General features: G+C 37.5%; 1 protein-coding gene across 1 annotated transcript in view; it reads left to right on the top strand.

Annotated features, from left to right (window-relative positions):
* The first annotated feature begins 763 nt into the window (after positions 1–763).
* Positions 764–16,410, top strand: part of SMC3 (structural maintenance of chromosomes 3) — a 38,871-nt gene continuing 23,224 nt past the window's right edge. Inside the window, exons 1-8 of the mRNA XM_045803083.2 lie at positions 764–909; positions 1,959–2,034; positions 6,618–6,656; positions 9,152–9,219; positions 10,810–10,881; positions 11,231–11,310; positions 11,790–11,868; positions 14,955–15,072. Coding sequence (XP_045659039.1) covers positions 895–909; positions 1,959–2,034; positions 6,618–6,656; positions 9,152–9,219; positions 10,810–10,881; positions 11,231–11,310; positions 11,790–11,868; positions 14,955–15,072 — 547 coding nt within the window. The 5' untranslated portion in view covers positions 764–894. The remainder of the gene's footprint in view (positions 910–1,958; positions 2,035–6,617; positions 6,657–9,151; positions 9,220–10,809; positions 10,882–11,230; positions 11,311–11,789; positions 11,869–14,954; positions 15,073–16,410) is intronic.

Below are 16,410 nucleotides of genomic sequence, written 5' to 3'. Positions count from 1 at the left end.
CTAACTAAAAAAAGTTTTTCCCCAAAGATTGATCAGATTAGACACATCTAGGGTGCTGCTAGCACCTAATATCTTTCAGGCTGTTAAGAAAATAAAAGAGCTTTTACTCTTATCTAAATTTCTTTTTGTTGCAATTGTCCATGTCTGACTAGATTTACAGCAAATGGCAAAGTAGTAAGAGCTCCCAGGGTATTAATTATCACGTTATTAACACAAATTTTGGAGCGTCAAGCCCCTTCTCGTCTGTGCGGCAAGTGTGCGGTCCCGAGCCAGTAGCGGCCATTCTAATTTACACAAGTTCCCAGATCGAGGGAGAATAATAGAGCAAAAAGGATTCTGCACGCCGAACCCCATAGGTCCCCAGCACTCTCCAGGTTCGAGGACAGGCGCGCGCTGCGCGGGGTGAGCATTTTTAAACAGCCAGAGATCACGTGGCCACCGGCAAGCTCCGCTACTGGCCCTCGGACTCTCACACTTGGCTTTGGCGCCGAACCTTTCCCCCCTTGTGGACGCAACCATTGGCTCTGCGCTCGCAGGGAATACGGGCCAAACTCACGATCAAGGCTTTTCCGAACGAAGCTTCTGACTAATCTTCCGGGAAAGTTCAGCTATAAATTGAACAGTCAAATGAAATCCACTTAGGGACGCCGTAGAAGGTTCCTTTTGCCAAAGAGAAAGAGCAGACCTGACCCTGACTCCCCCTACGCTCTGGAGGGGCCTCGAGGATGGTTCCGTCTAAGGCGCGGACTCCGCCTCCACGGGCGCCGCCATTTTGTTTGGCTGGACGGGAGCGAGCGACGCTTTGGGGGAGGGGTCTCGTAGGCGCCTCACTGGACCCCACGGCCGCGCTGTCGCTTCTCGGGGGGAGTCCTCCCCGGCGAGGGGCACGGAAACATGTACATAAAACAGGTGAGGCCTGTGCGTCCCGCCCACCCCCTCACGGGCCTCTGAGGACCGCTCCTTGAGGCTGGGGTGTCGCGGTGCGACCCGGGGCCTCCCACCTCCCGGCAGGGTGGACCCAGAGCTGAACGCGGGCTGCGGGGGAGGGGAGAGGCCCCGCCCCGCGAGCGCGGGGGCCGCGGAGAATTGGGGCGCCCGTCTGCAGCGCGGGCCTCCTCGCAGGGCGCTCGTCTGAGGAACAGTGTCTCGGAGAGGTTTGGAGGGAGCGGGCCTTCCCGGGTGGGCAGGGTGCGGGCTGGGGGCCGCGCCGGGGGCGGCAGCTGCGGGGCGGGCAACTCTGTTGTCCTGCGCGCATAGCCCGGCGCGGGCCATTTGCGTGGCGGTTTAGGGAGAGGTGGTTCCTCCCGCCCGGAGGCGCCGCTGGGGGGCTCAGGTTGGGGTGTCAGCTTAGCCCGGGGTCTTTGTCCCCGAATTACGGGGGAAGTGAAAGGGACCCTCCTCCTTTCAGACTGTGTAGCGCCGCCTCGTTCACTTGTTTACTTCTGTCAAAATGGCCTTCCCGCGCAAGAGCCCACCGCGAAGATGAGCCCATTCACTCTCTTGGAGAGAAGTTTCTCTATTGGATGTGTTGGACTTGAAGCACCCCTTTCTTGGAACAGCTGCTTATTTTGCCTGGCGGGTGTGTCCGAAAGAAGCGCCCATTGCTCCTGGAGTAGGGGAAGCTGGGGCCAGCCTGCCTGCTTGACACATTTTTATTAAAGCAATGTAGTGTTTAGCGTTCCAGCATACCTTATACAATGTACTTGGTTTTGAGAGTTCCCTAACAGGGTACTAATTATAACCCCTAAAAAAAGCACTGCCAGTGGTTACTAATAAACGGACTGTTTTTTAAAGATTTTTTAATCACCACTTTTCTGAATGAGTTTCTCTTATAAGAAATAGTTCTCTATCTTGCGTTAAATGAGAAACCAGAAAGAGAAGAGCCAAGGAAAAATGTTAGTTTAGGAGTTACTATTTTTAGTATGTATTCTCTGAAAGGTATCTTTTTTATTCATTAGGTTATTATCCAGGGTTTTCGGAGTTACAGAGATCAAACAATTGTAGATCCCTTCAGTTCAAAGCATAATGTTATTGGTAAGTGTTCATGGTTTACAAAATCAGATTTATATGTCTAGAGCCATTTAAATTCTGTCTAGGCCTAAGGAAGGAGGAATTGGCTTTGAATATTAGTGAATTTATACATATTTTTTCTATATGAAATAGCATATCTTTTATCTGTACTGATGAATTGCTTGTTTTATATATTTAAAATACATGAGACAATCATTAGTTACTCGTTTTTATTTAGGTAGCTTTATGTTTATAGCAAATGACACTAAATTTAGCACTTGAGCTGTTCTGTTCTTGAGAGGTCATTTCCTAATTAAAATACCCACTGTTGCCTTATTTCAAAGATAACCATTATTTATTCACAAATTAGATTGTTCTCAGATTTTTTTTTTTCCCCTATCATACTGTTTAAGGTCACACCATGCAGTTTGGTGGGAAGCGCATGAACTTTGGAGCATAACAGGATGGGTTTCAAATCCCAGTTCTGGTACATGCTCTTTCAAACTTGACTCCCCAAGTGGCTTTAGTTTTCTCGTTTGTAAAGTGGAGCTAATCATACTCATCTTATAGGGTAGTTGGAAAAATTAAATGAGAAAGTGTATGTGTAAGGATAAAGGGCTAAAATTATTATTGTTCTGCAATACAGTATTCAGTCTAAAGACTCTTCAGATGATAGTGTCCATTTTTTGCTCATACAGCCCCAAAAGTGTTTTTTGACATTCTGCTGAATTATTAAAGGCTAGATGAAACAATGTGTTATAAACAGACTTCTATACATTGTCCTCCTTTTGTGGTTTATTGGTATATTAGATTTCTAGGTCTACCATTAAATATAGAATGGGTGGGTTAAACAACAGTAATTTATTTTCTGACTTTTGGAAACTCAAGTCCATGATCAGGATGCCAGCATAGTCACATTCTGGAAGTCACCGTCTTGATCATCATGCTCACATGACCTCTTTGGTTCTCTCTCCCTCTTCCTTATTAGAACACTAATTCTATCATGAAGGCCTCACTCTCACATCCTCACCTGATCCTGATTATCTCCCCAAAGGCCCCATCTCCAAATACCATCACATTTGGGATTAGGACTTCCAGCATACGAAGGGGGGGGGGGGGTGTGACACCGTTCAGTCTGTAGCACTCGGTAAGGTGAGATTCATACGGAGATCAGTAAAGGGCGAACATTATTTTGTAATAATAAATTTTAAAAATTGAGGGCAAGAATGTCAACTATACTTCAGTTTAAAAAAAAAATTGAGGGCAAGAAAAAAAACTATACCATCAGTACATCACTTGTAGCTTGTAGTTGGGAATAAAGAAAACATTTTCCCCTGCTATACCTACTGAATAGTTAATTCGTGTGCCATAAAAATAGCTTGGTCCAATATTTTACTTATGTTTTCATTACAAATGCCTTCTGATGCTCATCAATCAGAAAAGTCTTTAGAAATGGAGAAAAATGAATAATTACTAGATTTATAAAAGTAAAAATTAAAAGTAGAGGAATATCTTAATTATATCAACAGTGTAATTTTATAAATGAGCTATAAAATGATGACCGTTATTACCTGTGATGATTAGGTTATGTCTGTAGGATCTATCAAATATTTTTGTTTTAGCTGTTATGAGACAGCTGTTTATTACTTTGCGACATTAGGATTAATAGTTTTACTTACAAAGGAAATTGTCTAAGTGTTCTTTCTTTTGTTTTAACAAACCTAATATGATTTTACTGCTTAAGCATGTTTTAAAAACAGGTATCTTAATAATATAAGATCCAAAGAAGTATAGACTGAGATTGACATTAAAAATATCCTGTGAAAGCATACTACTTTGGTTATTTAATGATTTTGACCTTAAGGAAAAAAAAAGATTGGAAGGCAGGTATCTCTTGTGGTGATGTTTGGTTCTCTTGTTTGAATAGTTGAAGTTTAAATGTACCAAGCATATACCTTTTTAAGGTTACCTTTTCTGTAGCTTTTTAACAAAAGAAATGTATGTTAACTATAGAACATTATGGAAGAGTGTAAAAGCTAAAAGGAAAAAAAACTATAAACTGTAATCCTTCCCAGAAATAGCCATTCTTAATATTAACAGTCTGTACTTGTATTAGACGTGGTTTCCTAGAAAACTAGAGTGCAAGGCCCACACAGCTACTAATAAGGCTTTAATGGGAAGGTGCAGTCTGAGGGCAAGAGTGAGGGGGAAAGCTGGTCATAGCTTTATAAAGAAGGCACAACTGGTTTGTGGTCAAATTAGATAACTTCCAGACAGACTTTGTGAACGCACCATGTGTGGGAAAGATCAGATGGGAAAGGAATGGAGAGGGTTTTGTCTGCTGGTTCCTGTCTCTGATTGGTCAAAGTTTACCACACAGGGCATTAATTCCCCCATGCTCTTGGGTTGTGTTACTCTGGGGACTCACCCTCCCCCCCTCCTGAAGTAGTCAGGGAATTTTAGCCTCCTTTGGTTTTTCACAGATCTGACCTGAGTGCAAACCCAGGGTAGGCTGAAGTAACCTACAGTGATGGGATACTGAGCCTCTCCATTGACAGACAGCCAAGACTTGGGTTGGGGCAGGTGAATTTGGGGCACATATAAATTGGATCTACCTTAGGAGCCTTCCAGTCTTTGTGTACATCTACATAAATAAACCTTTTTAAATAAAAATGGGCTTGTAGTGTAATCTGCTGGTAATCTATTTTTTCTATTTAAGAATAAGTCTTGAGTATCTTTTTTTATCATTAAATATTCACCATCCTTAAAATTGCTATATAGTATTTCACTCTGTGGGTAAGAGTAATTCTTAAAAAGAAATTTAAAAGTTTTAAGTTATTTATTCATGAGTAGATTACGGTTTGAACTATATGTACTTCTTTTAATGATAAATTGTCTTTTTAAACTTTTATTTAGAGATAGTTTCAAATTTATAGAAAAGTTGTATAAATAGGAATAATACAAAGACTACTCCTATCTCCTTTACCCTAATCTACCTGTTAACATTTTCCTAACTTGCTTTCTCATTTACACTCAGTCTCACACTTTCTTTTCTTAGAGTGAGTTATGTAGGTCATTGTCCCTTACCTTTGACTTCAATGTATACTTTCTAAGAATAGAGATATTTTCTTACATAAACACAGTGCAGTTATCAACCTCAGTAAATGGACATTAGTAAAATAATCTGCTCTTTGTTTTCCAGTTACAACGATTGACCCAAAAACATTCTTTGTCGTATTTTTTCCTCTTTCAGTACAGGATCTAATTTAGGATCAGGTATTGCATTTAATTGTTGCGTCTTTTTAGTCTCCTTCAGTCTGGATCATTTCCACAGCATTTGTCTTTTAAAAAATACTACATAAATGATGTGGTCTTCTGAGGATATTACATTTGGAGGTGAAGACATCATTCTGTCTACTTCTTTTTAAATGATGTTACTTTTGATCACCCAATCTAGGTAGTTACCTAGTTTTTCTACTGTACAGTGTGTTCTCTTGCAACTAATAAATAGTATGAAGATGGGAAACACTTTTGGATCGTGCAAATATTATGCTCCTTATCAAAGTTTCCCCCTAGATTTAGCATCCATTGATAATTCTTGCCTTTATTCCGATGGTTACAAAATGATGATTTTCCATTTCCAGCATTCCTTTCACATTTACTGTGTGGTATTCTGTGAGTAAGAGTTCTCCTTCCTTAGCTATTTATTTATCATTTTACTGTCAGTTTGGAGTCATGGATTATTTCCCCCCCCAGCACAAATTTATAATTCATCTAATTATTTTGGTGGTCAAATTGTCATAGATTAAACCAGTGGAAATCTTTTTCAAGCTGGCCTTTGTGTCATATGCCTTTTTTAAAAAGCGATTCATTACTTTCTAGCATAAGAGAAATAATTTTTTTAGGCTTTACTTTGCTTTAAAGATGATAACCGTAAGGGCTAATTTGTTTAGAATATCTTGGTCCAGATGAGAGAGATTGGGATAGTTACTCATGACTTTTAACAATGAGAATTTTGCTGAACAACAAAATTCAAATGAATTTGTTAAATCTGAAACATTTGATATCTTTTTATGTATGGAATTATTTATTTCTGAATTCAGGTAGTTAAAAAAAAGTGCCTTATACTTGTCTATACTTTGGTGATTCTAAGATTATATATGATATGTAGGGCCGATCGTAAGTACTTTAATAAGCAAATAGTTTGAGAATTTAAAATGATTATTTAAGTATTAAAAATTTCAGCAACATGTGAATCTTTAAATTATTAAAAAGATTCCATTATATGTAATAGAATTATATGTCCATAGTAATGATTGTAAATTATGAAAACCTGGTGACAGTTGGTTATTCCTATTAATTTTAAACTATTAGAAAAGAGCAAAAGAATCAATGAAATAAATTTAAGAAAAAAAACCATTTGATGTCTATACAAAAATTATACTCATTTGGTGATTTAAGCTGTTTTGTTTATTGATTCCTTTGTTTTATGTTTAATTTCAAATATTAAGATATTAAATGAAAAAGAATATTTTTCATACTTTCAGTGAAGTTTTAATTTTATTGGTTTCTATGCAAAGTAACGTGTACTTTTTGAAATTTTATAGTGGGCAGAAATGGATCTGGAAAAAGTAACTTTTTTTATGGTAGGTATTGTTTTTTTAAATCTAAATATGTTAGACGTGGGTATCTTCAGGTAATTTATTTTAGAAATTGGTTTTCTGAGGGGCCCCTGGGTGGCTCAGTTGGTTAAGCATCTGAATCTTGATCTCAGCTCAGATCTTAATCTCAGGGTTGTGAGTTCAAGCCCCTCATTGTGCTCCATGCTGGGTGTGGAGCCTTCGTTTTCTGCTTGAAACTCAAGAAATACTGCTTCATACAAGGTTGTAGTTTAGTGTAGAGCGTTTTGAGTATAATGATATCATGATCTGAGTTCTCTATGAGTATAATGATATCATGATCTGAGTTCTCTATACCCAGTGATTAATTAGCTGAGATGCTGGGCAAAATAATCTCTTAAAGTACTCTTTGCACTTTATTTTTTAATTTTTTTATTATTTTTTTAAAGATTTTATTTATTTGTCACAGAGAAAGAGTGGGAGAGAGAGAGCACAAGCAGAGGGAGTGGCAGGCAAGGGAGAAGCAGGCTCCCTGCTGAGCAAGGAGTCCAATGTGGGACTTGATCCCAGGACCCTGGGATCATGACCTGAGCCAAAGGCAGACACTTAACTGACTAAGCCACCCAGGCGTCCCATCTTTGCACTTTAAAAAGAGGCCTTTGATCTGCCTGCTTTGATGGGCTATAAGAATCATGAGATAATACAAATGGAAGTGCTTTTTAAACTCGAGTGCAGTATATAAATGTTGCAGATGCATATATATAAAAATGTAAATGCAATAGAATAGTTAATATTGGAAAATGGCTCATCTTTCTGTTTGTTTATTTCTTTATTTATTTTTAAAGTAAGCTTTTCACTCAGTGTACAGCTTGAACTCATGACCCCAAGATCAAGAGTCACATGCTCTACTGACTGAGCCAGTCAGGTACCCCTCTGTTTCATCTTTTAAAAAATACTTTCTAAATCATTTTTTTGAAGGATAGAGGGTATAAAATATTACAGACTCAACAAAGACTGTTGTCAGTTTGAAGATAGTTAAATAGCTTTGAAAATTCTATAGATAAAATGCATTTAAGTGGGGCACCTGGTGGCTCAGTCAGGGGTCCAACTCTTGGTTTCAGCTCGGGCCGTGATCTTGGGGTCATGGGATCAAGCCCCCCGTTGGGCTCTGCACTCAGTGCAGAATCTGCTTGAGACTCTCCCTCCCTCTCTCTGCCTTTCCCTACCACTCTCTCGCTGTCTTGCAAATAAATAAACAAATCTTTAAAAAATGCAGTTATGTACAATAATGCCTCTGTTAAATCCTTCAGAGAGAGAAAACATTTTAATGGTTTTGGACTATACAAGAAGTAAGTTAAAATTTTGAACCTCTTAGTTGAGTAATGCTTGAGGAAAAGCGGGGAGCTTAGTAAGAACAAAGGTTCTATCCCTTCTGTGCCCACAAATCAAAAGCCCTTCAGTGATTGTAATTTGGTGACGGTAAGAGAGTAGGATTGGAGTAAAAGTATTTCATAATCTTCAGGGGATAAAGGCAATTTGAATCTATCCTCCTAAGGTGATTATAAAAGATAAACCATTCCACCTCTGCTCTCAGCATACGCACTCATACATGCACACTCAACTCTTAGAATGTCAAAGGTCTCTTTGAGTGGACTGGAAAGCTGAGTAGAGTTTCATTTCTAGGGCAGAGTGGTCCAGTTAAGTACCCCATATGGAAGCAGGAATGGCTGCTTCTTATAGCAGATAAGGGCAGTGCAAGCATTGCAGTAGAAGGTGGGCATCTGAAATATGTCCTTGTATTTCCCACTTAGTTCTGTTTCTTTTGACAAAAAGTTTCCAGTTAAGGATATTGTCGGAATATATCCTATTTTGTTAATAAATATTTTGATGTATATTATATCTAGTGGGTAAAAACAAAGTGTTAACCGCTCAGTGTATACTTCGATCAAGAGGTAGACTTTAGTTTGCATGTCTCTTTTTGGTACCTCAGTGTTCTTTGTCTTTTCTTTCTTTCTTTCTTTCTTTCTTTCTTTCTTTCTTTCTTTCTTTCTTTCTTTCTTTCTTTCTTTCTCTCTCTCTCTCTCTCTCTTTCTTTCTTTCTTTCTTTCTTTCTTCTTTTAAGATTTTATTTATTTGTTTGACAGACACACAGTGAGAGAGGGACACAAGCAGGGGGAGTGGGAGAGGGAGAAGCAGGCTTCCCGCTGAGCAGGGAGCCCAATGCCGGGCTTGATCCCAGGACCCCGGGATCATGACCTGGGCCAAAGGCAGACATTTAACCGACTGAGCCACCCAGGCACCCCCTCAGTGTTCTTTTTCGTCCGTTAAATGTTTCAGTGGAAACTTCTTAGTATTTTTCTTATTTCCAAGCTAATTAGTCTGAAATGCAGGCAAATCGTATATGAAATAGATAGTCTACTTTATCTACCTTGTTCATTACCTGATAGAAGGTAGGGGGAGTTATAAATAAGGCATACATCTTTTTTTAGACTGTACTAATAGTTATGTTTTTGCATTTTCAGCAATTCAGTTTGTTCTTAGTGATGAGTTCAGTCATCTTCGTCCGGAACAGCGATTGGCTTTGTTGCATGTGAGTGAAATTGCTTTGAGGTGTTATTGATATTATGTATTTTTTAAACCACACTGTTGATTCTGGTAAATAAAATCATTTGTTCAAGCTTTCAGATCTCTGCTATGTAATTTAGCCTACTATATTAATGCATGATAAAGGCCTAATTTTTATTTAATGGTAAGAAAATTCTAGGATTTTTCTATAGATAGGTATGTCTTCCGTATAAATTCTTTATTAAGAGTGTGGTCTGGTATTGCTCAGAAGCAGGTTTGCTGAGGAGAACTAAAGAGTTTGAGATTGGGAGTTAGGAACTTTGAGACTTAGAACCAGAAGTTAATTGGGAGCATAGAGAAGCAACCATTGCAAACTAAACGACATACTTAATGTTCTATTTTTGACCATATTTGTAAGTTAAATGGTAACAGCATTTTCCAATATGAAAGATAAGTGTATTTATAATAAAGAAAATTGTTAGAAGTTTTCATTAAATAATTATGAATAACGAACTAAAGAAATTTCAGGATAAAAAAGTATAAAAGGCTATAATAAAATGATAAAATTTCTTTTTGGTTTAAATGTGGCTTATAATTAGTTGTTTGTTTTTTTTTTTAAAGATTTTTTATTTATTTATTTGACAGAGAGAGAGGCAGCCAGCGAGAGAGGGAACACAAGCAGGGGGAGTGGGAGAGGAAGAAGCAGGCTCCCAGCAGAGGAGTCCGATGTGGGGCTCGATCCCAGAATGCCGGGATGACGCCCTGAGCCGAAGGCAGACGCTTAATGACTGCACCACCCAGGCTTATAATTAGTTTTAAGACCAGAAAGTGAAATTCCTTAATATATCTCAACAGAGTCTCTCACAGTTAGGGAGGTGTTTGGGTTCTTTTTGTTTTTTCACCATTATCTTTTATTTTGCCCTCTTAAATTTGAATTTTTAGCCCAGTAATCAGAACTGGTTACCTGTAGATGAATTTTTTTTAGGTTTCTAAGATTGGCATTGAAAGAATAATCTCTTTAAGTATCATTCTTTATTGTGCTGAATCACCACATAGTAACAGTTTCTAAACTCTGGAAATTCTCTGGACTTGGTATAGGAGTAGCTGGGTCGTAAATTGGTCTATATGTGATACATGTTAAATGTGTGTCTTTTCATGGTGGATTTAAGATTATGTAGTATATTGCAAATTGTTTAAAAAAGCTGAATTCCAGTAATTATATAATTTGTTAGGGTTCCTTTCCAGCATTGAGTCTATAAGAGAACAGCCTCAAAGTGTAGATATTAGCAAATACGTAGAATTAGGTCAGCATGGGGTCTTCTGTTCTAATAAAGTAGTTTTCAGAACAAGACCTAAATGCGTCTGACTTTAATATCTCTTGTATAGTTTTCACGTTTTTAGTTAGAATCTAAAGCCATTTGGTTGAGAAGTATTATTATCTTCATCCATTGTCTTTGCTCTTTTGACAAGAAGGATATTTACTAGTCTGATAGAAATTTTTCTTGAATTAGGTTTGTTACCATACACTAAATTTTAAAGGTATTTATAGAAAAAAAAAAGATAGATAATGTGAAAATACTACTTAAATGACAAATTTATTTTTTGCATGTTTTAGGAGGGTACTGGTCCTCGTGTCATTTCTGCTTTTGTGGAGATTATTTTTGATAATTCAGACAACCGGTTGCCAGTGAGTAATGGCTTTTTTTTTCCCCAGTAATAATGTTGAGAATTTTATTGATGCAGCTGATTTTCTTCCAAGCTTTGAAACATTTACAACTATGTTGTAATATTTACAAATTTGTAAATATTAATTTTGTCTTAAAATGATAATGAACATTCTGGTAAACATATGGTGGTGTGAAAGCTGTTGTGAAAAAATGTCTTTGTCATAAGAATGATATTCCTAGTATATGTTCAGTGAGCATTGAACTTTGAAAATAATTGTTATGGTTAGGGTCTCTAGAATGACCTTAGTAACCAAAAAGTTTCCCACTTTTACTGTGAAATTAATTTTGGGTTTTTACATTTTTTCTTAGATTGATAAAGAAGAAGTTTCACTTAGAAGAGTTATTGGTGCCAAAAAGGATCAGTATTTCCTAGACAAGAAAATGGTCACGTAAGCATTTTCTTTACATTTTAATTTCTTTACAAAAGAGTAGAAGTATTTGACTTACCTCATTCTATGGGTTATATATGTCTCCTGTTCAACAAACCAGTATTTAGAGCATTAACGTAAGAATCAGGATTCTTGGGGCACATGGGTGGGTCAGTTGATTGGGCATCTGCCTTTGGCTCAGGTCATGATCCCAGGACCCTGGGATCAAGCCCTGCATTGGGATCTCTGTTCAGCGGGGTCCCTGCTTCTCCCTCCTGCTCTGCCTGCTTGTTCTCTCTCTCCCCGCCCCCGCTTGCCCCCCCCCCTGTTAAATAGATAAAAATCTTTGGGGGGGAAAAAAAGAATCAGGATTCTTTGAGGCTGATACATAGATGGTTTAATGACTATAGTCCCTCATGCTCCTTAACCCAGGAATCAGCCTTCAGTTTTTTACAGTTGGGTTATTTATCTGAAATTTTTTTTTCAATGTCTGTTAACAGGAAAAATGATGTGATGAATCTCCTTGAAAGTGCTGGGTTTTCTCGAAGCAATCCTTATTATATTGTAAAACAAGGAAAGGTAAAAAAATTGTATGTCCTTTTTTTATAGAATTTGTTTTCTGAGTATATTCACTTGAATGATGAACTTGGCTTATTGATTTTAGTGGTTGAGGCAAAAATGGACCTTACTGTCTTTTGTTTTCATTGATTTATTTTGTATTGATGTTAGTATTGCCTTTTATGTAGCCATAAAGTACAAAGTAGATCCATTGTGTAGTGGGATAGAATCATTTCAGCAGTTGGTGGATTTTGTTTTCTTAGTGGCCTTTATCACTTAATAAGATGTCCTGTACTGGAAGACATTTTTGGTTTGTGAAAGCCACGACAGTCGTATTTAAGAATAATATAGAGAGTCGCCTGGGTGGCTCAGCTGGCTAAGCGTCCGACTCTTGATGTCAGCTCAGGTCTTGATCTCAGGGTCGTGAGTTCAAGCCCTGCACTGGGCTCCACGCTGGGCATGAAGCCTACTTGGGGGGGGGGGGGAGGGAAGAATACTATAGAAATTCTATAAAAATAACATTTGAAAAAAGTTAGTTCCCAAAATTAATGGTGTTACTTAATATCACAGAGCTAAAATGGTTAGAAAACTTACATTACCAGAAATCTACCATAATGCCACATAATATTTTTTCTCATAGAGGTAATATTTTTTATAGTTTTTAGTACATACTTTCTATTGTTTCTTCATATACTTTTTTTTTAAGATTTATTTATTTATGTATGTATGTATGTATGTATGTATTTATTTGACAGAGATAGAGACAGCCAGCAAGAGAGGGAACACAAGCAGGGGGAGTGGGAGAGGAAGAAGCAGGCTCATAGCGGAGGAGCCTGATGTGGGGCTCGATCCCATAACACTGGGATCACGCCCTGAGCACCACCCAGGCACCCCTCTTCATATACTTTAAACTATCTAAGATAATTTCTTTTTTAGAACGTATCCTGCAGTGTTCTCATAGTCGTAGTGTTTTTTTGGACTGGGGGAAGGTTCTTTTTAAATGTCCACTTATTTCATATTGGAGGATTTTTAGATATGTGTTGGAAAGTTAGCATTAAGGAGAAGTGATTAGGAAGAGTATGGTGTTTCACATTTGAGAAATGCAGAACAAGTTTTTGAAAAGACCAGCTTTATAAGCAAGGAATTTCTTTAAAAAGAGGCTGATTATGAAAGACCATTTATTATCTGAGTCTTCCCTATACACATACAACATAGGCCCCTATACTTCATTTCAAGTTTTGCTTATATGTCATTTCATATAAGCCATGCATGAGTTACCTCATCTAAAAAGAGCATTGCCTTTACCCCAGCCCTACATGTTTTCTCTATTCTGGGTTTTTTTTTTTTTTTTTTTCATAACAGTTATACTGTATTGGTATACTTATTTCCTATCGTCTTCCACTAGAATGTAAGTTCCATGAGAGAAAGACCTTTTCTGTTTTGTTCATTGCTCTTTTCCCAGTGCCCAGGAGAGTGGCCTATATGTTGTAAATGTTTATTAAATAATTCTCAAGTGAGTAAGTTGAGTGACCATGCATAATTGGGGTAATCAGGGATAAGGATCTGAAGGGGGGTGGCTCCTCAGATGGTTGAGTGGCCGACTCTTAATTTCATCTTGGGTCATGATCTCTGGGTCCTGGGATTGGGCCCTGTGTCAGGCTCCGTGTTCTCTGGGAAGTCTGCTTGGGGATTTTCTCTCTCCCTCTTCCCTGGCCCTCCCCTTGCTTGAGCACACTCATGCAACACTCTCTCTCTCTCAAATAAATGAATAAATCTTTTTTTTTTTAAAAAGGATCTGAAGGGGGTTTCTTTGATGTATATACTTTTGGTAGACCATACTTTATTAGTTCAGAGCTGATACTCTTTTTATGGAAAAGTGTTAGAGTAACTCACTTCACTTTTTTAATGCAGTGAGAGCATTTTTTGCCTTTAGTAATTAGTTTTTATGAATTATTTTTTTTTATGAATCTGGTAAACTCATGTTTGTTGATTAAAGTTGCATGGCACTTAGTTTGTACCACTTTCTGTGGTTTTTTGCCATATCTATTTTTTTCAAGATTTTATTTATTTTAGAGAGTGTGTGCGTGGGTGAGCAGTAAAAGGGCAGAGGGAGAGAGAGAGAGAGAGAATCTCAAGCAGACTCTGTGCGAAGCGTGGAGCCCGACATGGGGCTCAGTCTCACAATCCTGAGAGCACAACCTGAGCCAAAACCAAGAGTTGGACACTCAGCTGACTAAGCTGACTTAATATATGCCCTGCCATATATTTTTAAATAAGATTTTAAAGATGCTTTTGCTTATTTTATTTAATGGTCACTACCCCTGTTAGACAGTTATTTTTGTTGATATTTAAAGCATACCATTTTTGGGGTACCAGGCTGGCTCAGTCAGTAGAGCATGTGACTCTTGGGGTTGTGAGTTTAAGCCCATGTTGGGTGTAGAGTTTCCTTAAAAAATAATAGTCATACCATTTTTGTTATATGTATATATATATGTATGTATATATGTATATATGTATATATTTTTTTAAGATTTTATTTTAGAGAGAGTGCACACAAGTGGGGGCAGGGGCAGAGGAAGAGAGAGAGAATCTCAAGCAGACTCCACACTGAGCATGGAGACCAACACAGGGCTTTGATCTCACAACCCTGAGATCATGACCTGAGCTAAAACCAAGGGTTGGATGCTCAACCAACTGAGCCACCTAAGTACCCCTGTTACATTTCTGAAGGTATATTATAGCTTTTTAAAAATACAGAGTGATAGTTTCCCCCTTGTAAAAAATACTTTGTTCTTTCAAAGTGTGGAGTTCATCTTTTATACCTTACCGTGTTGAGTGAGAAAAATAATGGTGATGGGATATTCTTCCTTCATTTTTAATTTATAGTTTTATTCATAAATTAGATTTATGAATATATCAATTCTGTTTGGATTTTCATTTGATAAATTTCATTTAAATAAAGGACATATGGGTGCGTAGTTATATGCACTGCACAAATTACCTTCTTGAAGTGATATTCAAACCTTAGCATACGAATACTTTTTCAAGGTAGAGTTCTTAAAGAGCAGTCTGTAGTTATGTAATAATTATTTTTCTAAAATTTGTAGATCAACCAGATGGCTACAGCACCAGATTCTCAGAGACTAAAGCTGTTAAGAGAAGTAGCTGGAACTAGAGTATACGATGAACGAAAAGAAGAAAGCATATCTTTAATGAAAGAAACAGGTAAAGAAATGTGATTCTGCCTTATTTTATGAATTACTTTTTCATTGTGTTATAGTTGAAAGGGCTTCTGTTTTCTATACTGTTTGAAAATTTGCCTATGTACTGAAGAGAAAGAAAATTAGTTTGTGACATTTTAAATTTTGAGATTTCAAATAATTTCTTTAAAGAATTGCTGTTCGATAATAATGCCTTTATAGTTCAACTATTTTGTGCCTCCACTGTCGTTAGTGAAGGTAACAGATTTGGAGGCAATCCTCAAAAAAAATTGCTGTATCAGCTGGCATTAGGTTTTAAGTTGTTTAGGAGCAAGTAAATGGAAAACTTTGAATCTTCCTTAGTACATCTATTATGGAAACCCTACTTTGCTTTTCACGTGCTGTGTTCTGTCATCTCTTAGAATCAGACATTCTTGAGTTCAAAATCTGACTGATAATTAACTGACACTGTGACTTTTGTAAAATTCTTTTTCATAGTTTATGGTGGTGAGTAGAGGAGCAGAGTAGCACCACAATTGGAAGGTATAGTGGATGTTCAATATATGGCAATTATAGATAATGCTATTATGATAAAAGTTGAAAGTCAGTGACACCAATGATATTACTAGGGTTTTGTTTTTTCTTTTTAATATTGTGGGAAGACATAGTTGCCTTTAAAGGAAGTTTAAACTGAGGCCCTTAGCACATGTAATATTATAAGAACTAGTGAACACTGGTTCAAAAAGATATGTGCACCTGTATGTTCATTACAGCATTACTTAACAGTAGCCAATAGGTAGAAGCAACCTAAGTGTCCATCAGTAGATGAATGGATAAAGAATATGTGGTGTATGTATACGATGGAATATTACTCACCCACTTTTCAAAAAATGAGACCCTGCCATTTGTGACAACATGGATGAACCTAGAGGGTGTTATACTGATGAAATAAGATAGAGAAAGGCAAATACATCATTTCACTAATATTTGGAATCTAAAAAAACCTAGCAAACAAAATAGATTCATAAAAACAGAGAACAAACTAGTAGTTGCCAGGGTGGTGGTGCAAGGGGAAGATGGGTGAAATAGGTAAAAAGGATTAAAAGGAAAGACTTTCAGTTACAAAGTAAGTCACGGAGATGAAAAGTACAGGAGAGAATATAGGCCATGATAGTCTAATGACATTGTGTGGTGACAGATGGTAACTACATTTAGCACAGTGAGCATTGTGTAATGTAACGAATTACAGAATCACTATATTGTGTACCTGAAACTGATATAACATTGTATATCAACTAAAATAATAAAAAGTGTCACCATGTGTAACTTTGTTCTCTGGTGCTTTTCATAACAAAGCATTTGT

Source organism: Ursus americanus, chromosome 6 (assembly GCF_024610735.1).
Source record: "Ursus americanus isolate L20-20 chromosome 6, mUrsAme1.1.p, whole genome shotgun sequence".
NCBI classification, from domain to species: domain Eukaryota; kingdom Metazoa; phylum Chordata; class Mammalia; order Carnivora; family Ursidae; genus Ursus; species Ursus americanus.
Note: the sequence above shows the minus strand (reverse complement) of the source record. Positions and strands in the feature narration are given on the sequence as shown.